At 37.1% G+C, this 27,089-nt stretch overlaps 2 protein-coding genes across 2 annotated transcripts; both read right to left on the bottom strand.

Moving 5' to 3' along the window:
- Positions 1 to 15,911: 15,911 nt before the first annotated feature.
- LOC131843226 (uncharacterized) lies at positions 15,912 to 17,081 on the bottom strand. The gene has a single exon (XM_059191832.1). It carries the CDS (start codon positions 17,079 to 17,081, stop codon positions 15,912 to 15,914), a length of 1,170 nt encoding a protein of 389 aa, XP_059047815.1.
- A 1,081-nt stretch (positions 17,082 to 18,162) lies between these two features.
- Positions 18,163 to 20,545, bottom strand: LOC131843225 (uncharacterized). Its single transcript, XM_059191831.1, has 2 exons — positions 20,267 to 20,545; positions 18,163 to 19,842 (listed from the first exon to the last, which is right to left on the bottom strand). The coding sequence occupies exons 1-2, from the start codon at positions 20,543 to 20,545 to the stop codon at positions 18,163 to 18,165; spliced, it is 1,959 nt and encodes a 652-aa protein (XP_059047814.1).
- Positions 20,546 to 27,089: the final 6,544 nt, after the last annotated feature.

Genomic DNA, 27,089 nt, shown 5'->3' with positions numbered 1-27,089 from the left:
ATCAACGAAGGCAGCACACCTAGAGTTGGTGTCAGACTTGAGCACCCCTTCATTTTTAGCAGCTTTTCGCCGTTTCGTCGCCCGTCGTGGTACCCCTAATCACGTGTACAGTGATAATGGAACTAATTTCATAGGTGCAAACCGTATCATGAAAAAATAATATCAAGAGATTCTACATACTATTAATACCGACTTTTTCAATAACATCAATCACATGAATGTCCAGTGGCATTTTAATGCTCCCGCCTGGCCGAGCGCGGGTGGGATCTGGGAAGCTCTCGTTCGAAGCCTAAAATATCATTTAAAAAGAGTAATAGGTGAGCAACGGCTTACCTATGAGGAGTTTACAACTCTTCTTTATCAAATAGAAGCGTGTCTCAACTCAAGGCCGCTTTGTGAGTTAACAGAAGGCCCAGAGGATAATTACTTGACCCCAGGTCACTTTTTGATTGGAGGTTCACTATTATCAAGGCCACAAACTGAACCTCACTCCGTTACATTAACAAAACGCTGGCAACTCGTACAAAATATGAACAAACATTTCTGGAAGAAATGGTCATCAGAGTACCTACAACAGCTTCAAGTCAGGTCTAAATGGAGGCGACCATCTCAAAACCTGAAAGTAAATGATATGGTTCTTGTCAAGGAAGAGAATATGCCACCAGGTAAGTGGGCTCTAGGCCGCATACAAAACGTTCACCCTGGAAGTGACGGGTACGTAAGAGTTGTTACCCTTAAATGTAGAAACAAAATCATTCAGCGTCCTATTACTAAATTAGTAACTTTGCCGGTTAATGACAACACATTTAACCAAAACTTAGAATCGCATACATAAATCAATGACGACTCCACAAATACACAGCACCACTAACACACGCACTCTACCAATATTCATAACTAACATAAAATCAAAATAATATTTGATTATTCATTTATAATTATTTGTACCATAATATTTATAGCTTAATTTATAATAGTAATCTTTTACAAGTAAAACATGAAGGTCTGATTTATGGCGTGGGTTATGTAACGAAAACGCTAAACTACTATAAAGAATGTAGAGAAGCTCGCAAACAATCAAATATCAAAATATCAAATAGACAACAATTATGGAGTCGGATTACAACAAAACAAAAATAATTGTACAATGAGGATACATTATCCATCAGAAAATATAATAAGGGAAATTCACACAGAAAAGGAAAGAGGTTTTTATAAAGATTATTTGATTCCTGAAGTGAATATTTATGTACATTTATCAACAAAATCTCAAACTACGTAACGTTTCTTGTGTTGTGTAATTAGTGTTTAGTTATAGTTTGTTTAGTTGTAAGATAAATATTGTTCAATCACCTTATAGCATGTAAAATAACTTTATATCATTTAAAATTAAGATTCATTATTATTTTTGTTTAATGTTCGAATATAGCAATTTTTTTTCTTTTTAGAGGGGCAGGATGTACGGAACACCGTACCATAATAATAATATACTTATAAATTATCACTTACGTAGCATATATCATTTCACTATACATATATTACTATACAATAAATCAGTGTACAACATCAAGCGCTCACTACGGGACGTATCTTTTATTTATCATCCCCGTAGGTTATCATTATCAATATCAATTATCATTATCAACAAGTGTAGGAACAACCCCTACAAAAGTTGAACAGAATATTTAATAATTCACAATACTTAGTTATACATTCGAGTACACAAATTCATTACGCATATTTATATTCTATTTAAAATGGGAAAGTACCATAGTAAAGAAACTAAGGAATTTGACAGCTAGGTAGAGATGTTACAATCGCAGAATCAAATCATACACGAGGACAACAATAGAACGCTTTTTATCTGCTGCATAGTAATTGGAATTTTGGGAGTCATAATTCTATATATACTGTTGAACCGCTGTCGTGGTCACTTCAAGTCCTACATACAGAAAGAAATAGCATTTAAAATCAATCAGTGTGCAGAATCCTGCTGTGTATATAGAGTTCATAATGTATCCGGTCAACATTCGTAAAAAAAATCCTTATCGAAGACTATGTGTAATAAGAATCCAGTGTCGAATTCCAGTGTCAGCATACAATGGGTATTGTTTAAATGTTTGTTAGTAAGAATAAGTTGTACCGATTTGAAATAAGATTTGTAATGTGTTTATTTTACAAAAATTTTTTTTTTTGAAAATTTAGTTTGTAAAATTTTGAGGGGGGAGTATTGTAGGTATGCTGTGCACACACACATACATATTGTTTACACAGAGATTGAATTACATCGCGTGGCACAGCGCACCTACTACATGTCCCTTCCCAGTCAGATATACGATGTAGTCCCGTATCAGCTTTTCAATAGCATTTATAAGACAGGTGATATACCAGAGGACTGGTTGAAATCTACCTTCATCACACTACCAAAAACAACTAACGCCAAACAATGTAGTGATTACCGAACAATTTCTCTAATGAGCCACGTCTTAAAGATCTTTTTAAAAATAATACACGCAAGAATCTGTAGGAGAATAGAAGAGAATATCTCAGCTACACAGTTTTTTGGCTATCTAGTCCTGATGCAACGATGTTGGGATATGAATAAACCTGTTTACGCCTGTTTCATCGACTATGAGAAAGCATTTGACCGTGTCCAACATTTTAAACCTATCCAAATTTTGGAAAAGATTGGTCTAGATGCGAATGACATTAAAATCATCCGCAATCTGTATTGGAAACAAAAGGCAAATATAAAAGTAGACCAAAAAATCTCTGCAGATATAGATATTCTTCGTGGTGTCCGACAGGGCTGCATACTCTCACCGCTGTTATTTAATATCTATGCGGAAAATATTTTTTCAGAAGCTTTGGAAGACGCGAAAGAAGGCATTGTTATCAATGGTAAACCTCTTAATAATATTAGGTATGCTGACGATACCATAATTTTGGCTGTTACTCGGGATGATCTGCAGAGCCTGATGGACCGCGTTCAAAATGTAAGCACAGCACATGGTATTAATATTAACATCAAAAAGACTAAATTTATGGTTGTAAGTCGTGCAACTCAGACTTTAAACAATGTCATATTTTTGAAAGGTAGTCCACTGTAGAGGGTAAAGTCTTATAAATATATCGGATGTATTGTGGATGAACAAGGAAACCATAATACGGAAATCAAATGCCGTATCGAAAAAGCGCGAAATGCATTCATGAAATTGAGCAGTCTACTTTGCAATCGATTTCTAAAAATAGCGACTCGAATTCGATTACTGCGCTGCTATGTCTTTCCTATTCTCCTGTATGGTGTTGAAGCGTGGACTCTTACACAAACGATGTGTAAGAGAATAGAAACTTTCGAAATGTGGGTTTACAGGAGATTGTTAAAGATATCGTGGAGAGATAGAGTGCGAAACGAGACCGTTCTCCAAAGAGTACAAAAAAAGACAGAAGTACTTAACACCACCAAACACCGTAAACTGCTATGCCTGGGTCACATAAAGCGGAATGAAAAATACAGTCTTCTGCAATTAATAATACAAGGAAAAATTCAGGGTTGCCGAAGACCAGGCAGACGCCGTACTTCCTGGTTAAAAAACCTCAGGCAGTGGTTTGGGTTGAGCACCAGGTCCCTTTTCAGGACCGCCGCGGACAAAGTAAAGATCGCCATAATATGTCTTCGCTAACACATCGGAGTTTCAAATGAAACCCAAATTTACTTTTAATATTGAATTCTAATAATTATTTTTAACAATTTTGAGGAGACCGAATGATTTTTTGTAGACGAAGAAAAAATGAGAGAATACAAAATAACGCAGGTACATCGAAAACAAATCCAATACGCCTGTGAACATTTAAATAGCAACTTTTTGCAGTTAAAATAGATTGCGTTCAAGAGTGTTGAAGGAGTGCCGGAACATCTTCCCGCCACCTTGAAAGGCTTCTTTCAATATTTAAAATCCTCTTCATTTGGTAGAGGACAAAATCGAACTAGAGGGCGTCGTAGAGATCCTCCTGCAGTTTTGACATCAGCTACACGCGAAATGCCGTCTGGTCCAGGGAATAAACGTAATACTCGTCCCAGTTTCCAATACAAAGGAGGTAAGTAATCTTCTTGAATAACGACTAAGTCTCCAATTTTCAATTTTGCAGTATTAGTTTTCCATTTTGTTCTTTGCTGCAGCTCCGATATATATTCTTTCTGCCATCTGTTCCAAAAATGCTGACGTAATTTCTCAGTTCTTTGGTATCTTTGCAAATTGTTTTCTTTGTAGTCTTGTAGATTGGGGGAAGGCAGTGCACGCAACGGTCTTCCAATGAGAAAGTGCCCTGGAGTGAGACAAAGGAAATCTTCGGGAGAGGACGATAGAGGATATAGGGGACGGCTGTTCAAAATCGCCTCTACTTGAGAAAATAAAGTTAAAATCTCTTCGAAAGTTAGGTGACTATTTCCGATCACGCGTCTTATGTAATATTTAGAATTCTTTACGCCGGCTTCCCAGAGCCCGCCAAAGTGAGGAGAATAAGGTGGTGTGAATTTAAATTGAATTTGCTCTTGATTGGCAAAATGACGTAAAGAATCTTCATTGTCCTTTAAAAAATTATTTATTTCTTTAGCGGCAGCAACGAAATTACGGCCGTTGTCACAGAAGATCTCTGCTGGCTTTCCTCGACGCGCTATAAATCGTCGAAGTGTCATAAGGAACGCATCTTTTGACAAGTCACTGACTCCTTCTAAATGGATACATTTGTATCGTAAACAAATAAACAAGCATAAATAGCACTTGATAAGTTTATTACCCCGACCTTTACGATTAATTATGTAAAATGGACCGGCAAAATCTATACCGACCGACAGAAAGGGAAAATTTGGTGTTACCCTTTGTAGTGGTAACTCGCCCATTTTAGGATGGAGAGTAGTACCTCTAGCACGTCTGCAAACTACGCACTTATTAGCTGTTCGTCTTGCCAAATGTCTGCCACCGATAGGCCAAATCATTTCTCGAACCGTAGCTAAAAGAAGCTGTGGTTCAGCATGCATATTTTGCAGATGTTCTTTTTCGAAATAAAGTTTAGTTAAATGATGAGTTGAATGCAATAGAATGGGATGTTTTTTCTCATACGGATAATCAGATGTTTCTAATCGACCGCCGACTCGCATTACATTATCCTTGTCCATAAATGGAGATAAAGGTAATAATTTTGATTTAGTACTAAGCTGTTTGTTTTTTAGTAATAATTCATATTCAATAGGGAATGTTTGTTTTTGAGCCATAGCACAAAGTAATATAAAAGACTCATTAAATTCTTCTAATGACAAATTACCGTATTTTTTATTTGTAGAATTTTTAGTATTATAAATAAAACGTCTAACATAAGCAAATATTCTTATAATTTTATCTAATTTTGAATATCTTTCAAATTTTATTACAGGTTCAGCAACAACTACAGGATTCGACTTCACTTCAGGTAAGTTTACAACTATTTTATTATTTTTTAATTTGGGCCATTTTGTTTTATTTTCAGATAAAAATTGCGGACCAAACCACCACAGCTTCATAGACACCAGCCTGCCTGCATCAACGCCCCTTTATATCTTATCCGCCGGATTGGAATCAGTCGGAACATAACGCCACGATGATGCTACAGTTTTTTCCTGAATTTCGTTTATGCGATTAGCAACAAAAGTTTTTAACTTGGTAACATCACTATTAATCCAAGAAATTACTATACTGGAGTCATACCAGTGGATTACATTATTTGGTTTGTATCGTAGGGATTCTATAACCGTTCCACTAAGCCTAGCCGCTAAAAGAGCAGCACAAAGCTCTAAGCGTGGCATAGTTATTGGTTTTATTGGTGATACTTTAGATTTGGAACATAATAATTTAACAGATACCCTATTATTAGCGTCTATGGATCGCATGTAAATACATGCACCGTATGCTGCCTGAGAAGCATCACTAAATGAGTGTAGTTCTATTTCGATTGGATTATTGCATAGAACTAATCTTGGTACTTGAAATTCTTTGAGATACTGTATATTGTCACAATATTTTTGCCAGCTCTCTCTGATAGTTTGTGGTACAGGTTGATCCCATTGAATCTTTTCTTTCCATAAATTTTGCATAATAATTTTTGGTTGTATGATACAAGGGCTTAAAAGTCCAAGAGGATCAAATATTTGGAATGAAATTGATAAAATATTTCTTTTAGTCACCATGTTACATTTAGGTATATTTTTTAGTGGAAAATTTAGACTATCACTAGAAGGATTCCAGCCAAGCCCGAGGGTGCTAGTTGATTCACTAATTGTCAAATTATCTTGTGAATTAGATGAATTATTTTCAAATATAATTTTAGAATTGCTTTTAAATTTTCTTAAATTAAAACAACCATTACTTAATGCCTTTGTTACTGAATGTTTTATGTAGCGTAATTGCTCTTCATCGTCACAACCTGTGATGAGATCGTCGATATAAAAGTCCTTTTTTATAATGGTTTTGATAAGTTCATCATTCTGCTCCTCACCGATTTGCCAAATACATCGAGTGCTTAAATAACTGGCACTTGCAGTCCCGTAAGTGACAGTATTAAGACTCAATGTTTGTATGGGTTTAGACTCATCTCCTCTCCATAATATTAGTTGCAGCGCCCGATCATTTTCGTTTACTTCAACTTGGCGATACATCTTCTCTATGTCGCCACATAAAAGATATTTATATTGTCTGCTTCTAATTAATATGGAGAAGAGAGAATTCTGCATATTTGGACCCACCATCAAAATATCGTTGAGAGCATATCCGGATGATGTGGAAGCAGAACCGTCAAAAATAACACGGAGCTTTGTGGACTCGCTACTTTCCTTCATGACTGCATGGTGACATAAATAATATGAATTAAGTGATTTTACAAAATTTAAATTTGATAAATGACCTAACTCTGTATACTCATTGATAAATTTTGCGTAATCGATTTTTAGAGATGGATTTCGTCTAAATCTTCTTTCTAAATTTAGTAGTCTCCTTTTAGCAAGATTATAGGAATCTCCAAGACAATCGGGAGTGTCATGTAAAGGTAATCTGACGCAAAATCTACCTGTATTTAGACGAGTCGTGTTTGATACGAAATGTTTTTCGCATAGTTTTTCGTTTTTGCTGAGAATTGACCTTTTAGGAAGCTCTTCGATTTCCCAGAATTTAGGATTGATATCATCTATATCATTGTGTGATGATTTAGTTAAAGCATGATTGCAATATATTTTGTTATATTTTTTATTTTTAGAAGGAATGGGACCAGATATTATCCAGCCAAATTTTGAATTTATCAATTTAGGACCCCTTTCGCCGATACACCGAGTTTCATTACCTATTATTTCCCAAAAGACATCAGCTCCTAGCAGAACATCGATACAGGCAGGTTTGTGAAATACAGGATCGGCCAGAGGCAAGTTTTCAGGTAAGTTAATATTTTGTATATTTATAGGAGCTTTAGGAATCTCACTTGTTATTTTGTCTAAGACTAAGCACGATAAATTTAGTTGATAAGAACTGTTTAATGATTTTAGTTGCGTTGTACATGTTTCTATAATATTATTTGTACAGTTATTACCTATGCCAATAACTCTTATAGTATCTATATGATTTGAATTTAGAGATAATTTTTCCTTTAGAGATTTACTAATAAATGAAGACTGACTTCCGCAATCCAAAAGCACACGAATTTTCTCTGATTGGTTTGTAGATGGATTACAAACTTCCACTAATGCTGTAGAGAGTATAACTTGATTTGGTGTTTGATTATGAAAGTTAACTACTGTATCATTATCTCTCACAGCGGCGTTACTTTTAGTCTCTTTTAGAGGATTATGAAGTAAACTATTATGCCTTTGCTTACATATTCTGCAAGGTCCCATACGACAATCACTTAATGGATGGCCTTGTCTTAAACAATTTGGACATAACTTATATGTGGACACTTCCGTTAATCTATCTTGTATGCTCTTAGATTTGAATACGGAACAATCATATATTTTATGATTTTCATTACATATGATACATAGGTATTTATTACTATTTTGATTAATACTAGTAAAAGACTTTGTATATGAAGTACGATTATGATGTGAGCTTGGAGAATTTATTTTATTTGTATTATTAATAGGTATAGAATGACGAGAATTTGTGGGTATATTTTTATGAAAGTTATTATCATTTTTATTATGAGTCAAAGACTCCAAGACATTGGCACGATCATTTAGAAATTTATAAAATTCTTTAAAGTGGGAACATCGTCGAGAGTATTTCTATGTTCCTCCCATTTAATTAATGTTATATTGTCCAATTTAGTAGACAACATATAGATCAATAATATATCCCAGTGATCTGTCGGTTGGTCTAAGCAGGCCAACGCACGCAAGTTTTTAGTTACATGATCCACTAAGAATCTCAGCGATCTGTCAGATTCGCGACCGAGTGGTTGTATACTAAATAATGATTTAAGATGATGATTAATTAATGATCTTTTGTTATTATACCTATCGCAAATAATTTTCCATGCCTCAGAATAATTAGCAGATGACACTTCGAGATTAGAAATAATTCTAGCTGCATCTCCCTCTAAATATGATGTAAGATAATGAAACTTATGAATGGGTGAGATACGACTATTGTTATGAATTAAGCTTTCATAGGAATCACGAAATTCTAGCCACCGCAAATAAGAACCGTCGTACTTAGAAATTTGGATTTGAGGGAGCTTAAAGCTTGTTTCTTGATAATCGTGAAAGCACTGAGACTGATCTTTAGCATTATCAGTATGAGCCTCGACTAAAGTTTTAGCAGTTGCGATGCTAATTATAATATCACGTTCAATATTGTCACGTTCTTCAATTTCGAAATCAATATTATCTGCATTTAAAACTTCAATGTCGCTTTGTAAGTTATCAAATTTTATAGACAACCCTTCAAATTTAGTTATTTTGATGTTTAATTCTGCCAATTCAATATTAGAATTGATCTTGATCTTTTAATTGTGACAAATAATTTTTAAATTTTGTTATCTGTCTCTTTATTGAGCTACGCTTGGTAACTAATTCCTTTAAATTACTTCGTATTGTACCTAATGAAGATTGTGATAATGGCAACGCATTTGTCTCTTTATCGGTTATTTTGCAAAACAAGTATTAGTTGTTATTATATTGAATTAGGTTTAAGTATAATTTGTGACTATTTATAATTATTGTAATCAAGTAAGAAAGAAAACAAATAAAATTCTCACGCTCCTTGCTTTGGCTACCACTGCTCAGCGAAACCGGCGATGCTCACGCAGCTGCTTAACGTCGCGCTGTCACTCAATGCACAGCTCAACCCCGTTAAAAAACCTCAGGCAGTGGCTTGGGTTGAGCACCAGGTCCCTTTTCAGGACCGCCGCGGACAAAGTAAAGATCGCCATAATGATCGCCAACCTCCGATAGAAGATGGCACCTATAGAAGAATGTACAATATTGATGATGACAGGACTATATACTATAGAATCCCTGGTCATACGGTCGTACGGTCGGACGGCGAAGTAAAAATGCTCGGTTGTTTGCATTTAGTAGGAAGGCACCTATCAGGTCGCTGTCTCGCTAGTGAATGCGGACCGCTTTTTTTTCGGACTACTCTAATGCTGTTGGCCGCAGCTGGCCTTTACAGCTTCACCGGACATTAGGGGGCGAGTGCAGATGGTACTCCAAACCCGCGGAAGGACTTATGGAGCGGCTGAAGGCCAACTCCTGCCTGACGGATACGACTTTAGTCTGAGGGCACTACTAGGGGTTCGAACCTCGGCTCAGGCCGTCGTAATTTCGATCCCCGTTTGAATTGGACGGGGGATCGATTGGAGGGGCGCCCGGTTGAATGCGCGATATTGTGTGTTTGAGGTCGCCGTCTTCGCCGGCGAGGACGGTGTCGTGTGTGTGTGTAAAAGTGTGGTCGGGGTGGAAGCGGACCGCTGTGCGGCCGCGCTCTTTATATAGACGCCCGTCGGGTGGCCTTCCCTACTGCAACTGTACGTTGCGTGTCTTTATTTTCTATCACTTTTACATATTATTATTATTAACAAAATTGATCTTATATACACTTATATACACATTCTACTTATACTAATTACTTATATTTAGGGCAATAAAAAACACTGTTATATATTTTATTAAGGATAAAACTTATTTTCTAATGGATTCCGTCGTGTACGTTAAACTAGGTGTGTATGTTAGGGGCGTGTGGTCGAGCAACCTCCAAGTACGGGCCTGCCATTGGGAGGCTTCCCCATCCTCGTGGATACGTCCGCGGGGAACGGTGGCCGAGCAATGGTGTGGTTCTGGTCCGCCCTGGGCGGGATAGTAGTCGTTCCTTCGGGATACTGCTACTACGTCGGCCGATAGTCCGGCAGGTTGGGCGGGTTGGGAATTCCTATGCCTCGACAAAAGTCGAGGATCCCGGAGTCAGGAACCCGCCCAACTTCTTGTTTTAGTCTTCGTGTTGTTTGTGTCTTCTTTTGTTTTGGTTTGTTTTTTCTTCTTTTGGTTCTTGTTTTAATTTATTTTGGTTTTAGTTTGTCTTGGGTTTTTGTATCTGTCTTTTGTCTTTTCTGTCCTTTTTGGTTTCTTTCTTTCTTTTTCCGTTTCGTTGTAGGTAGGAGTCCGGGACCACACCCGTAAAAAGGACTAACATGCAATGGCTGAACGCAAAAATCGAGTACCCCAGGGAGGTACCGGTCGCTCTGCGGCCGGAGAATCCTCCCCCACCGCACTGGATTTGCCGGGGGTGGGCTGTCCCGCGTCTTCTGGGGGAGACACGCTCAGTCGTAGGAGGGAGTGGGAGGAAGAGGTGATGAGGTGTGTCGAGGCCGTACGGGGGATTGAGGAGCTGGAGATCCACGTGGCCGGCATGGACTCCGAGTGCACGGAGTCCGGATTGTCGGTTGCGTCGGAGGACTGCCGCAACTCCCTGTCGGTAACGACGGAGGACTGCCTGAGGGTGAGCACGTCGCCCAAAAGACTTAGGCGTAAGAGACGTGTCGTCGAGAAGTCGCAAGACCTTGACTCCGACGACGACGTCGAAGTGGTGCAGATGGAGAAGCGGGCTGTGATCCCGAAGATAGGTGGGAAGGGGAAGCGCAGGCCAGCCTCCCGCATTGAGACATAGGGTTCGGCCTCTGCCGGATCCTCCAGGTCCGTCTCCGCGGCGAGGACTGCCGTCCACTGGTCAACCGTAGACGAGTCGTTGCGCGCCGATGAACTGGCCGCCAAAATAGAGGACAGTGCCCTTCTGGTACTCGCCGCCATAAAAAAGTCCGGCAACCTGAAGGGCACTATTGTGAAGGACGTAAAGGACGCTGTCTCTGCCATCCGTTTGGCGTCTGATGTCCTCAAAGAGCGGTCGACCAGCGCGGAGGTAATGGCGCTCACGAGGCAGGTCGCCATGTTGCGCGTTGAGCTGGAGGATACGAGGGAGCTGTCCAAAGCGGCGGTTCAGGAGGGCCTGAAGGAGAGGCGAGAGTTGGTCGCCCTCCGGGTAAAAGCGGGTTCCTTCGCCTCATTAGCCGAACAGCTGGAGCTAATGAAGGCGGAGAGGGAGGAATGGCAGAGGCAGGCGCGGGAGAGCGCCAGACAACTAGAGGACCTTAAGAGGTCCAACGCTCTAGACCGCGCCGCCCTGCATAAGACCATGCGCCAGCTGGAGGAGGCGCAGACCGCCGCCGAGCTACCGCCGGTGGTGATTGCGGGGACGACGGCGGAAGTGAAACCAAAAGGCGCCACGCCCCGAACCCTGTCAGAGGACGCCGAGAACCGGATCATCTGGCGAGTAGGCGAAATGATGAACACCCGCTTCGCCGAGATGGAGGAGCGGATCTCGGCGAAGCGAACGCGGCCGCAAAAGGCCGCCAAGAGTACGCCTGCTGTCGGACACACCAGCGCGCGACAAACGAAGGCGCTAAGCGGCGGCCACAAGGAGGAACCGCAGCGGAAGCCTTCTGCGCGGAAGGTGAAAGCGCGCTCCCCTCGGTCATCGGCGGTCATCCTGATCATGAGGCCGGGAGCCAAGAAGAGGGGCGTCACCTACGGATCGGTGCTCACCGAGGCGAAGGCCAAGATATCCTTGGCCCAGCTCGGTATCACCGACCTGAGGTTCCACGTGGGAAGGACCGGAGCCCGTATTCTAGAAATACCCGGCGCCAACACAGGCGAGGCGGCAGACGCGTTAGCCGCCTGGTTGGTGGAGGTCCTGCCCGAGGACGTCGTCCGGGTCTCCAGGCCAGTTTTTTTATGGATGATCATGGAATGGTGCACCCGCCTGCGCTAACGGTGTACGCTGGCGGGCCACCAGTGGAGGATGATAAGATGAGCATGAGGTCAGGTCAGTTAGCCCATCGTGACAAATTCATCAAGAATTTATCACGATGGTTTCCAGGGGGAACCGCGTGGAGGTCGACCTGACATGGTACATTGCTAGCAATGAGATCATCAGTCCACATTACTAACTATCCCCTTTCCCCCTCTCCAGGCCAGTTAAGTCGGCCGAACTGAGAATCGGAGACCTGGACGACTCGACACTGGTGGCTGACATTGTTGTCGCTGTGATGCGCGAGGGGGTTGCCTGGAGTCCGCGGTAAAAACCGGGGAAACTCCCCGGCCGGCTTAGGATCGGGTAGGTGATGGCGCGGGTACAGGCTCTGGACCCGCGACCTCAGCGGTGTTATCGGTGCCTTCTTACCGGCATTGTGGGCGTCCGATGCACCGCCGGGGAAGACTGCTGCGTAATCTGTTCCCGCTGCAGCGAGCCCGGCCATAAGGCCGCACGGTGCGCTGCGCCATCACCAAACTGTCGGTACTGTGCCGCGGCGGGTCGGAAGTCCGACCATAGAGTGGGCGTCACGAATTTGTGTCGCCCGCCTAAGGCCCGAGCCGCGTCGCGGGCCACAGGTGGGGGGGGGGGTGTGCATCGACTCCAAAATTGACCCTAGGGTGGAAGATTGTTAGGGCAATCCGAAGCTCGCCGGCGAGGTTTTAGGGTCTGGCGGTGGCGTCCAGACACGCCTGCACGCCTAGATGGAGATCCCTTCGATGGGTACCATGCCGGGGTCTTGGGCGAATGCTTTGCGTTCCCCTGGCCCGGGCGATATGATTCAAGGAGGAATAGTCGTCAGGTTTTTAGCAGGTAGGAGGCCGGCAGGATCCGTTCCTCCCTAAGGGAATGGTTCTCCATGATGGATTTTCCTGACTTTGTAAAAAAAAAAAGGTGTGTATGTTAAACTAGGTATAACTTATTTTTTATATAGGAGACGTTTGATTCCATCATACGTTTGATTTACATATTCCATCTTTAATTCATACTAGCTGTACCCGCGACTTCGTCCGTGTAAATGATGAAAAATATTTAACTCAATTAACACAATATAAGTCAAATAAATAAGTTTCATCGTTTTAGCTTCAAAAATATTAAAATATAAAAATAAATATTTAATCAATAGGCTACAAAATAAATTTCAAGCTTCTAGCTTTAAACATGACGATACATCTATATAACCTTGGATCTACCCTTTTAATCCTCTTGCAACCCTTTTTCACATTAAAAAGTAACCTATGTTCTTTCTCAGGATCTAGTCTATCTATGTCTGTTTCAAATTTCAATTTAAATTGGTTCAGTAATTTTGGCGTGTAAGCGAGACAGACAAAGTTACTTTCACATTTATAATATAAGTAAGGTACTTAATAAACTAACTCTAAAAATACAAAGAAAAAAGTTTAATCGTTTAAGCTTCCACAACCACACAAACGGCAAATTTCCACAATAACTTTCAAATTTTACAAACATTGAATGTCATATTTATTGATATTAAACAACACCCTAGAAATGAGTCTCAAACTTCTAGTTTTAAAAAATGACGATTCTTCCATACAGCGGTTCATTGCAACCCTCTTACAATCCTTTATTCACATTCAAAAGTACCTATATTCTTTGTCCGGGTGTAAACTAACTGTGTACGAAATTTCATTTAAATTTTTAATTTACCTAAGGGTAAATTTTTTACAAACAATGAATGTCATATGTATTTATATTTAATCAACAGACTCAAAAAAAAGTTTCAACATTCTAGCTTCAAAAATTAAGATATTACATAAAAACTTGCATCCCCTATTTTATTTTACCCCCTTAAGGGTATTTTTTTACAAACAATGACTGTCATATGTATTTATATTTGAAGGAATTATTTCACTAAAACAACCTTCAAAACTCAAACGCACAATTTTTATTCTCAACAAACTTTTTATTCCACTAATTTTAACAACTCTCTAATACTACTGATTACAGACCACAGACTAATAACATTTTAGATTGTAATATATTTGTTTTTTTTTTTAATCAACTTCAACATTCACCGCCGCCAAGGATATGCCCATATCCTTGTACGTATCATTCTCAGTTGAAATCAGGAAGTCTACAAAGTTTAGACATCGAACGTTGCATAACACCTGTGGCTGTACGAACATCGTAAACTCTAGCTAGGCCATCGGAACTCGGATACTTCTTTTGTATTCGACCAAGGCGCCAACTGGATGGAGACGCTCTTGAGTCTTTTATTAAGACCATATCTCCAATCTCGAAATCTTTTTGAACCCTCATCCATTTCGGACGTTGCTGTAATCGAGACAAATATTCAGTTTGCCATCTTGACCAAAAATCACGCACCATTTTCTGCGTCAATTGCCATCTCGTTATATTGGATACATTTACCTTTTCATAGTTTCTGTCTGGTAAAGTTATAGTAGGCTCTCCAACAAGGAAATGTCCGGGTGTCAGATACTCGTAATCATCATTAAGTGCTGTTAGTGGACGCGAATTAAGACAAGCCTCTACTTGAGTCAAGACTGTGTATAACTCCTCAAAAGTAAGCGTAGTATCTCCTAGTACACGCTTAAGATGATACTTCACAGATTTCACCCCAGCTTCCCATAAGCCTCCAAAGTTAGGAGCGCCAGGTGGTATATATTTCCAAACAGTGCCTCTATCATCCAACAAAATTCTCAATTCTTCAGGAAGTTCGTTTTTACCCTGTTTCCACATCTCAAATAGGGTTTTCTCTACTGATATAAACGTAGTTCCTTAGTTAAAATGACGAAATAAATGCTTCTGTTGTCATGTCACTGACTAACTCAAGGTGTATGGCTTTTGTTGCCATGAAAATAAATAGGCATATATATTATTTATATGCTTTAGCTCCTCGTCCTTTGCTCATTCGACATCGTATCGGACCAGCATAATCGACTCCACTTATTGAAAATGGGCGAGATGGATTCACTCTAACGTCAGGTAAGTTTCCCATTAATTGATTACTAGTAGTAGCATTATATATAGCACATTTTTTGCACTGTCTATAAAATCTCTTTATTCTTTGACCGCCATTTATAATCCAATAATTATTTTGCAGGTATGAAGTCATTAATCGAGGACCTCCATGCAGCGTCTCTTTGTGTGCATCATTCAACAGAAGTGGTATAAGTGGATTATCTCTGGTAAGTATGACAGGATGTTTTCTTTCATATTTCAGCTCTGCATGCTTTAAACGGCCACCAACTCTCAGAACATCATTCTCATCAAGGTAAGGACATAATGGTAATAATCGACTACATCTTTTAATAATTTTCTTCTTTTTCAGGGTTTCTATTTCATCTGTAAAGTCTATTTGCTGAGCTATTTTAACACAAACGGTAAGTGCCTTATCTCTTTCTTCACAATCTATGCTTTTATGTTTAATATTTTCTCTTTTTACATTTTTCATCCATCTTCTACAAAAGGCAACAACGTTCAATAGTTTCTTCAGTGACGAAAATCTATTCAATAAGGTAAGTTTAAATTCATCATCTTTAGTTTTTATAACTGTCGTATTATACATTTAATCTGAACTCTTTTTTCCAACTCTGTTTCAGGAATTATATCTTTTGGTAACATAAAATTAGACATTTGCAGAAATTCTGGACCTTGCCACCATAAATGACTCTCTTTTAGTACACTGGGTAATAATCCTCGTGATGCTGGATCAGCGGGGTTCTCTTTTGTATTAATGTACAACCACTGAATATTCAAATTGTTTCTAATTTCTATAACTCTATTTTTAACAAATGGTGTCCATTTATTTGGATCGCCTTTTATCCAGGCCAATGTTACTTTGCAGTCAGACCAAGCAAATGTTTTACTGGTATCAATGGAAAGTATTCTCATAACATGTTTAAGTAATTTACTTAACAATGCTGCTGCACATAGTTCCAAGCGCGGTAAAGATATTTGTTTTACAGGCGCAACTTTAGTTCTTGCCATGATCAACGTTGTTTGGCAGGGATTTTTATTATTACTCAATACTCTAGTATAAACTACGGCCGCATATGCTGATTGCGAGGCGTCTGCAAATCCATGTAACTCCACGTCCACATCACTAGGACGTTCATTCCATCTAGGAATCTTGATTTCGGACAGTACAGGTAAATCATTTTTATATTTATTCCATTCTTCTTTCAGATCATTCGACAGTTCTTTATCCCAATCTACTGGTTTTAGCCAGAGCTTTTGCATAAATATCTTTGCTTTAATTATGGCAGGTGATAACCAACCCATAGGATCGAATAAAGAAGCTATCTGGCGCAATATATTTCTCTTAGTAAGTAAATTAGTATTTTCGCTTTTCATATAAGTAGGTGCTATTTTTAAACTGTCCTCATTTGTCTCCCACATAATACCCAAAGTCTTCACAGTCTCTTTATGATTTATATCTAATACAATACTATTCACTCTTTTCTCAGGATCTATTGAATTCATAAATTCTTGACTATTTGAAGATATTTTTTGTAATTCAAATTTTCCTTTCAATAACATTTCTGCTAACTCTTTTTGTGCATTTATCGCATCGCTCACATTATCAAAACCAGTTAATACATCGTCCATATAAAAGTCTGAATTCACAATTTTCGAGGCAACAGGATACTGTGTATTTTCATCTTTAGCAAGCTGTCTCATGGTTTTTATTGCAAGGTAAGGTGCTGAAGCCATGCCAAAGGTAACTGTCAGTAATTTATAGGTTTGTATTTCATTATTTTGATTAAATCTATATAATATTCTCTGATATTTTGTGTCTCTCTCTTGTATTTTTATTTGGCGATACATTTTAATAATATCTGCCACAAAAACTATTTTATGTGTTCTCCATCTTAGGATAATATCTTTTAACTCTTCTTGTAAATTAGGTCCAATCAAAAGCTCATCGTTAAGTGATACTCCTATTGACGACAGGCGACACATATAAGCGGCGTCTGACCACAAATTTGTGTAGATTAGGTAGACAATAAGTTGTGTGTTGAAATTTAACTTAGAAATAATATTAGTTTTTAAAAGTGCTGTTTCCATAAGACATCGATTCACTGTTTAAAACTACGATAACGGTTGAACATGTGTTTGGGTACCAGCGTTCATTTGGCATTCATTGTTTATAAACACAATGAATATTTGTTGGCCTTTTGTGATAAGATAACACCGTTACTATTTTCTAGCCATCGGGTTTATGATGACCGTAGGGTTTCTTATTGTAAACATATTCTTATTGTAGACTAACGGACGGAACACGGTAATTCATGTCTTTATGAATATTGTCCAATCCGTGTTTACAGTGCATTGTAATTAGACAAGGAAATTGGTTATTGCACCAATGTTAAATATTCTTGGGTGGAGTTGTAAAATGCAATGCATTCTTTATGAGTAACTGTTAGTTTGTGAGAATAAAGAAGTAAGGGAATTTCGGCAATGTGCAAAGATATTGTTATGAAGTCGTATAACGTTGTGCATTGTCTGATAGAAATAAGGTCTTGGTTTATTGCCAGTTCGATGTTGTCTATTATATATATCTCTTAGTCGTAATATAGTTATAATGCAGTGATAATACTGTTATAATAGAGGGACTCAGACAGTCATAGTCGGATTGTTATATGCCGACGGCTGTCATAATCGAACACAGTACGGACGGCAGTTATAGTCCGTTATTAAAAGTCAGTCGCGGTAGTCGTAGGTATAGCGTTCCTATAGACGCCATACAGTCTGAGCTACTGCGGCTGAAACTTGAATGTAACATCGAATACGGTTATAACTTAATTGTGAAACTTCTGTGGAGAGAATAAACAGGCTTCGAGAGACAACCGTTTCTTTCATCGATACAGTCCACTGCTCTCCCTGAGGAGCTGTCGCCAACAACTCCGTTTGTACCTCGACACGAAGCATCAAATACACGCACTTTCGATGTTGTTTTATCATCTCTGAAAACTGCGTGATGCGGTAAGTAGACTGTATCTTTCTCTCTCTCATCTTTTACTAATTCCATATGGTTTAATGTTATATACTCTTTTAACACATTATCATACTCTCGTTTTAAGTTTTCATTTCCAGCCAATCTTCTCTCTAAACCTCTTAATCTTCTCATTGCTATTTCTCTAGAATTTTCAGGTAAGATTGGATTGTCTCTCACAAATGGTAAGCTGACTACATATCGTCCTTGTTCATCTCTCATGACTGTTTTCTCATATATTTCTTCTGCTCTAGCTTCTTGGGAGGTAAGTGTATTTTTATTCTCAGACTCTAGTGACTCACATTCCCAAAATCTCTGTAGCATATTATCTAACGTTACACTCAAATGCATACTAATAATTTGGCCCTTATTTGGTAATCTCTCAACAGCTTCGCCGCCAGATATTATCCACCCTAAGTAAGTTTGTTGGGCGATTGGTTCTCCTTGCTTTCTCTTTAAAACTCCACTCATCAAAATATCTGTGTAGACATGAACACCCAATAAAAGGTCTACATTTCCAGGTGTATGGTAAGTTGGATCTGCTAACTCGATGCCACTGAAATGTGTCCAATGCTCATAATTTATTCTTGTAGCGGGCATGATATCTGTAACATGCTTAATTATATAAGCAGTACACTTTAATTTATAATTTTTATTCATTCTAGAGGATAACTCAATCTCCGCCGCGTGCTTGAACGGGGTAGACATCTGTCCAACTGCTGATACCTGACCTTCTACATCTTTACATTTCAATTGTAATCTCTTTACAACTGCTTCACTTATAAATGATTCTTCTGAGCAAGGGTCTATTAAAGCTCGTACAATCTGTGGCCCTCTGCTCGTTTCTAAATTCACCAAAGCAGTAGCAAGTAATGACACACGGCCTCGTATTGACACATGTGAAAGAATATTGTGTTGACTCATTGTTTGATTATCTGGTGTTCTAATCTCTTCAGTCTCATTATTAATAGTCTCTAAATTTGGTTTAGTTATATGTATCAACGTGTGGTGCTTTCTATTACAGATATCGCATCTCATTCTATATCTACAAAATTTTACACTATGACCAGGACGCAAACAATTAAAGCATAATCTCTCCTTTTTAATGTACTCTGTTCTCATAACTGGATCTAGCTTAATAAACTCTTTGCATGAAAATATGTCGTGATTCTCTTTACACTTTCCACATTCTGTATTTCTACTTCTATACTCTGTATTTCTTTTTACAGCATTACTAGTTATTGTAGCAAACGATTTTGGTTTAATTTGAGTTCTCTCTTTCATATAAGATGTTTGAATCATTTCTGTTACTCTAAATCTTCCTTCTAAATATTTCTTAAATTTTTCTAACGTAGGTAATTCTTCAACAGGTATTGTTTGCAATTCTTCTTCCCATGTTTTTTGAGACTCCGAGTCTAATTTATTACTAATTATATGTATTATTAATGGATCCCAATTCTCAATATTAATGTTGTTATTCTTTAAATTATTTAAACATTCATTTGTTGTATCTAATAAATCTTTTATGTTCTTTGATGAAGCTGTAAATATTCGTCTCTGTCCCAAAAGTCTAGTCAAAATTGAATTTACTATTATTCTTTTATTATTATATCTATTAGATAATGTACTCCAGGCGATGTCATAATTATTTTCGGTAATTTGTATGTGTTTCAAAAGTTGTTCAGCTTCGCCAGTTAAACTGGACTTCAGGTAATGCATCTTTTGTATTTTACTCAAATTTTTATTGTTATGAATTAATGATGTGTACAAATCTTTGAATGTTATCCACTCGCTATAATCGCCTTGGTATAGGGGTATATTTATTTTGGGTAATTTTACGTCTTGATTTACATATTTTGTACATGGCTCCTGGACTATATTTGATGACTCAAAACTTTCTAACATCTCTGTGATATCTGCTTTGCAAAACAAAATACTCTTCTTCGCATTTCGAAAATAAATCCTTTTCAAAATATTCATGCTTCTTTCTTTGTTCTAATGTAGATGTCTTTACTATATTTCTATGTGTCTCATCAAAGATATCCCAATGTTTCTCTAAACTTTCTAATCTCACTTTCAAGTAACTTTTATTTAATCTTGGCTTCGGTGTTTTCTTAAAATTAGATATAGTTTTTTGTAAGATAGAATAATTATTTTCTTGAAGCACTAATAAATTTTCCATTTTTCTAAATATTTTTTATGCACTGAATAAATATTAAATGTTTTTAAAACAAAAAAAAATGTTTCGATATTATAAGTCAATAATCACTATTTCAAATAAAATATTGTGTAATAGTTACTTTATGAACTGAGTCCAACGGAACGTCTGTACCGGTATTGTCTATGATCTATTTTCGCGCTCACTTAATTACACTGTGCTCAATGTATTTATTAAATGTTCAATTATTTAATAATATCACTCAAAATACAAGTTCTTTTTTATTTCAAACTTATCCGGATCGTAAGGACCACTTAATATGAAGGAATTATTTCACTAAAACAACCTTCAAAACTCAAACACACAATTTTTATTCTCAACAAACTTTTTATTCCACTAATTTTAACAACTCTCTAATACTACTGAATACAGACCACAGACTCATTACATTTTTAGATTGTAATATATTTGTTTTTTTTTTTTTAATCAACTTCAACAGTATATAATAATAATAAATACCTGTCGTATAGTGTGCAAGTTTTTACAGGAAAATATAAGAAAAACTTAAATAAATACATTTAGAATTACTTGGTCAGTGTGACCCGTAACTCTAAATATATCGAATAATTACGATTAAAAAAAAAATAAAAAAATAATCATAACAGTATAACTTATGAAAATGAATCATAATGATGATAATAATAATAAATATCTCCAGTTAAAGGGAGATACGATATATATACATATATATATATAGTATATATATATTAACTCTATTTATTGCCAACAATAGTACAGTGATACAAACTCAGCTATTGCTGGACTGATGTACCCCGCTGATTCTATTACATACTAGCTGTGCCCGCAGTTGCATCCGCATGAAATTTATAGCCTATATGTCATTCTGATGTATTAGCTATGTTACTGTAAAGTTTAATCAAAAACCGTTCAGTAGTTTTTGCGTGAAAGAGTAACAAACATTCATCCATAGTCACAAACTTTCAAGTTTATAATATTATTAAGATTTGCAATATCTACAAGTAAAATACAAATATTTGTATTCATGAGTAAAATTATTTGTATCGGTCTCTATGTTTTCTATAATAATAATCTCAGGACAATTCACACAGCACCATCTAGGCCCCAGTTAAGCTAGCTAAAGCTTGTGTTATGGGTACTCGATAACTGATACAAATACATAGATATTTTTTTCGTAAATACATACATATTATACATAGAAAACACCCAAACCGACACAAACAATCATACCCATGAATACAAATGTTTGTACCGTGTGAGGAATCGAACCCGCGACCATCGGACGTAAAGCGGTGTGCTAGACCGCTAGCACTAGCTATATGTAGATGTAGTAGTATTGAAATGCACAAATTGTCTAATACCCATAACATAAAGTCTACCTAGGACTAGATGGCACTGTGAGAGTTGTTCAAGATATTAAATTCGATTTATTTTTAAACTTTGTATCAATACTAAGTGAATCTATATCCTTAATTTATAAACGCTACAAACAAACTCATAATTTATTCTGAATATTTGGCAACGGAGCTCCTGCTCTACCAATTACTTCAGAATTAATTAAGACTTTCTCATCAATAAGATTAATTATATTTATCTTTAACAATACAAAATAACTGTTGTTATTTATTATTAACTTTATTGTTAATGTTTATTCAATCGGATACTTGAAATATATATTTTTATAATTAAATCTAATTATAAACCCCTCCGATCGATCCCCCGTCCAATTCAAACGGGGATCGAAATTACGACGCCAGAGCCCAGGTTCGGACCCCTAGTGGTGCCCTCAGACTAAAGTCGTATCCGTCAGGCAGGCCTTCAGCCGCTCCATAAGTCCTTCCGTGGGCTTGAAGTGCCATCGGCACTCGCCCCCTAACGTCCGGTGAAGCTGTAAAGACCAGCTGCGGCCAACAGCGTTAGAGTAGTCCGAAAAAAACAACTAATTGTAATTGTATTTCAATATTTAGCCCAGTTCCTACCCTAGGACTTTTCCCAATGTTTATAAATTTACGAGAACATATTATTAAGTTCATACCTATATAGAAATATATATGAATATAATAATATGCCTTTGTCACGGAAAAAGTTCCTTTTAACCTGTAAAACACAAACACATTCAAAATGTGCTCTATCGTTTTCTCTATAATCAGTATCATAAACATTATTCGTTAGGTCAAAGTTATATATCACTATTGTAAAATATACCATTTATTCTTGCCGATTCTGTTCAGATGAATCTGCATTCTTCATTTTAATATACACAATTTTAGAATCATATATCTTTATTTTAACAGTAAGTGAACATGCCCAATAATAGTGAAATACCAGATTACTTTTTTAACTGCTACATTGGTATTATTAAGAACATATTTGTATAGTGATTTTCTATTTTTACCAATTGGTTGCTAGTTTGAATTTTGACTCAAAGTATTTTGAGTTTTTTTTAATAAATGTACGTCAATTTTTGACTTTTCAGTCTTAGAAACAGCGTTAAAAATAATACTTATTGAGATGCCGGTAAGCTCGCCCACTGCTACGTTGGATTCAATATATTATATGTAGGTAAATAAAGTATAATGTTCTCCACAACGTTGACAATTGATAACGCATATAACTACCCCATCTTATGGTGGAAAGGGGACTTTTCATAGTATGGACTGATAACTTCATTGACCTCCACACAGTTCCTCCTGGAAAACATCGTGACAAATTCCTTATTAATTTGTCCCGATGGGCTAACTGACCTGACGTCATGTTCATCTTAACATCCTCCACTGGTACCCAGCCAGCGTGATCCCTTAGCGCAGGCGGGTACAGCATTCCATTAACATATATTAAAAAAAACTACCATATGGGAATATAGTCATAAAGGCACATTACTTTATCGTTTAAGCTGTGGTATTACGTCAGATATTACACATTATAGTAAGTACAATAGTGTGCCATTACATAACAATATAATGCCAGTATTATAGTAATTTCTATAAGCTAGAATTCCAAAGCTACTGCTTTTTGGCGCAGTTAATTCGATTAAAGAAGGCACCAAGCTCGCGCTGGCGTCACTAAAATGCTTATTTCCACTTTACCAAATCTTTTTTACTGTTATCCACATTATTACTATCACTAGAAGTGACTCCATCTATACTAATATATAAAATTAATGGATTTATGTTATTCTGTTTAATTCCGCTGCAGTTATAAATACATTAAGTAATGGAATGGACTTCCGCTAAATAACACCTATTTCGATTAAATATATAAAATTAAAATGTCTGTTTGTAAATTCAAATTAACAGCTCTTCGATTTGTGCATATCAAAGTGCCGTATACACTTTGATATGCACAAACTAAATACTGATGTATAACAAAATAATTTATGTTTGCCTAGAACTAACTTGTAGACAGCCTCGGTGATCTAGCAGTTTAGCACACTGCTTTAGTTACGATGATCGCGGGTTCGATACCTGCGGTACAAACATTTGTATTGAAGATGTTTTATATATATATATATATATATTATGTATATGTATATAAAACGCACTGTCAAGACCAAAACACACTGTCAACACACTGGAAGATTACGAAGAATGAAATCCGCAAAGAACGGAAGTAAGGTACTTGACTGGTCTGGGTGTTTTCTAACTAGTGACTAGAAGGCACTGTGTGAATTATATTAGGTGATTATTATTATGAAACTGTATTTAGGTAATGGTTATCATTTTATATTAAGTGCTTATTTTTTATTGGTATTATATATGTAATATAATACCAATGTTAATAAAATATTATACATAAAAAATTGGTTTGAAGAGTTAGAAATTCAGGCTCTTCTATTTCGCTTTAATTCCATAAGACGGCTACTAAGCCAATATAAAACTTCGTCATTCCCCATTTGTTCTAGAATTGAACCAACCTTGTAGAAACTGCGCTGGATTTGAGTTTTATTAAAGTTTTAATGTATAAATATTTTTGTTATTTAATTAATTATAATAATTAGATAGAAAATACTGTCATTTTGTTGTAGAAATATATAAGAAATGTATTCATAAAGGGATAAATATATAATTATTATATATTTATGGTAGACAGTAAAGTGACATATATATAATTTTGTTTTATAGTTTTTCATTAGAGAATACAAAAAATAATATCAAAATAGTTTCTCAACATCATCATTACATAGTATAAAACAAAGTCTCTCGCTGTCTGTCCATCCGTATGTATGCTTAAATCTTTAAAACTACGCAACGAATTTTGAAGCGTTCTTTTAATAGATGGAGTGATTCAAGAGGAAGGTTTATATATATAATACATGTACACCTGTGCAAAGCCGGAGCGAGTAGCTAGTATTTTGATAAAAAACGACTTTAATGTAGGCAAAATTAGCACGATTCCAATAGTAATATTACCTTGCCTTTATCATTATTTGGGATCGACGCATTATGCCATCTTCCACTGATCCCTATCGGCCATCACATCCGACTACTCTCCTTTTATAAATATCATCTTTCACATCCATCTAATCTATCCATCTTTTTTCAATCGTTATCTCTCATCCATCCATTGATATTATATACCATGGTCGTTGATCTCTCATTATATACGTTGATATTATATACTTTCTTTAAGACATGATCCTCGTTGTTATCTCTCATCCATCCATCCACGTTAATATTATATACTTTCATTAAGACATTGTCCTCGTTCTTATCTCTCATCCATTCATCCACATTGATATTATATACTTTCATTAAGATATGGTCCTCGTTCTTATCTCTCATCCATCCATCCACGTTGATATTATATACTTTCTTTAAGTTCGTTCTTATCTCTCATCCATTCATCCACGTTAATATTATATGCTTTCTTTAAGACATGGTCCTCGTTCTTATCTCTCGTCCATCCATCTACATTCATCTCTTTAAGACATTCTTCCTCCGCAAATCTCCATTCTAAATAAATCCGTTTCATAGTAACTGATACATATATATCAAACTTTATTATTACAAAATACCTAATCAACAAAATGCGTACGTAGAATTAACAAAGATATCTCGAATCAGACAACCAAAAGAACTGTTAGTTACGAATCCGCATCCCTTTTCAGTCACTTCAATATGAATATGAATAAGACGTCTGTATAGATACGCTTTCTTATTTATAAAAGTATAATATTAAAAATGCGAAAGTGTATCTGTCGGTCTGTCAGTTTCTCATTACCTTTTCACGATTAAACGGCTGACCGGATCTTACGTGAATGTAGATTATATGAGCAGGAGGGACATGAGGCTATACTTTATGATAAAAAGACGTCCAAAATCGCCGGTAACCGCTAGTCCTACCACATACATCACCCACATAAAATAAAGCAAAAAAAGCTATTACCCTCGAGTTTGAGGGTAACAGCTAGTAAAATCTCGTAAAATAAATACAAAAAAATCATATAAGCACCACCAAGAACTCGAACATTAATACCATATCTTACGAAATATCCATAACGTCAATGTACCAAGTAAGACAGTAACATAAACAAAAGACTATCAAAACTCCATCGACTAAGAATCGAACGTAGGACCCTAATCGTATAAAGCAGGTGTCTACCACTGCTCCGTAAAGTTATTCCTATATACTCTACAATAACGACCATAACGCTGTGAAATATCATATTATAGCTTTCTGTTTTGTTCTTGGAAGTTTAACGCTAAGTTTGCGAGGAGCAGTCAAGAATTTTGTAAAACATCTCATATTATATTCTTGAGGAATTCTTTGCCTTTGATGTTACAATGGGGACATGCTACATAAGGAAAGATAAGTGTTTAAAAATCCATAGAGTATACATACATATTTATAGGAGTTATTTAAAAAAAAACACGAAATAATTTATGTAAATAAAGGTAATTGAAAATTAACCTCTCTCGACGTTTCGAATAGGTACGGCTAGTGCCCGTGGTCACAAGCTGTCTGTAGTAACATCGATGTCACTGGCGGTAGGTGCTAATAGTATTTTTACTACCGTCAGTAGATTGTCCAATGAAAGATCGCAACACACAACACAGTATCAGTACTTTGGCGTCGGAGCTGGGGTGGAAATGCACATGCAAATCCCCTGGCTCCGGCATAGGCGCTCGTAGGTACACCATATGGATTTTGGTGAGTACAAATCGCAACACACAACAAAAAAAAAGTATCAGTACTTTGCCCCTCCGATCGATCCCCCGTTCAATTCAAATGGGGATCGAAATTACGACGGCATTAGCCGAGGTTCGAACGGTGTCCTCAGACTAAAGTCCTATTCGTCAGACGAGAGTTGGTATTCAGCCGGTCCAGATAGCACTCCAAACCTGCAGAAGGACTTACCTTCCGTGGGTTTGGACAGCCATCTGCACTCGTCACCTATCGTCCTACCTGTAAAGGCCAGCTATGGCCAACAGTATTATAGTCAGAAAAAAAATCAGTATCCTTATTGACTTATGCTACCAAACCTTGTTTGACCCAGTAAACAATATAAATAATATGTATTAGACATGAA

This window comes from Achroia grisella, unplaced genomic scaffold (assembly GCF_030625045.1).
Source record: "Achroia grisella isolate CSIRO2021 unplaced genomic scaffold, CSIRO_AGI_Agris_v1 utg2904, whole genome shotgun sequence".
NCBI classification, from domain to species: Eukaryota; Metazoa; Arthropoda; class Insecta; order Lepidoptera; family Pyralidae; genus Achroia; species Achroia grisella.
This window is presented reverse-complemented; position numbering and strand designations above follow the sequence as displayed.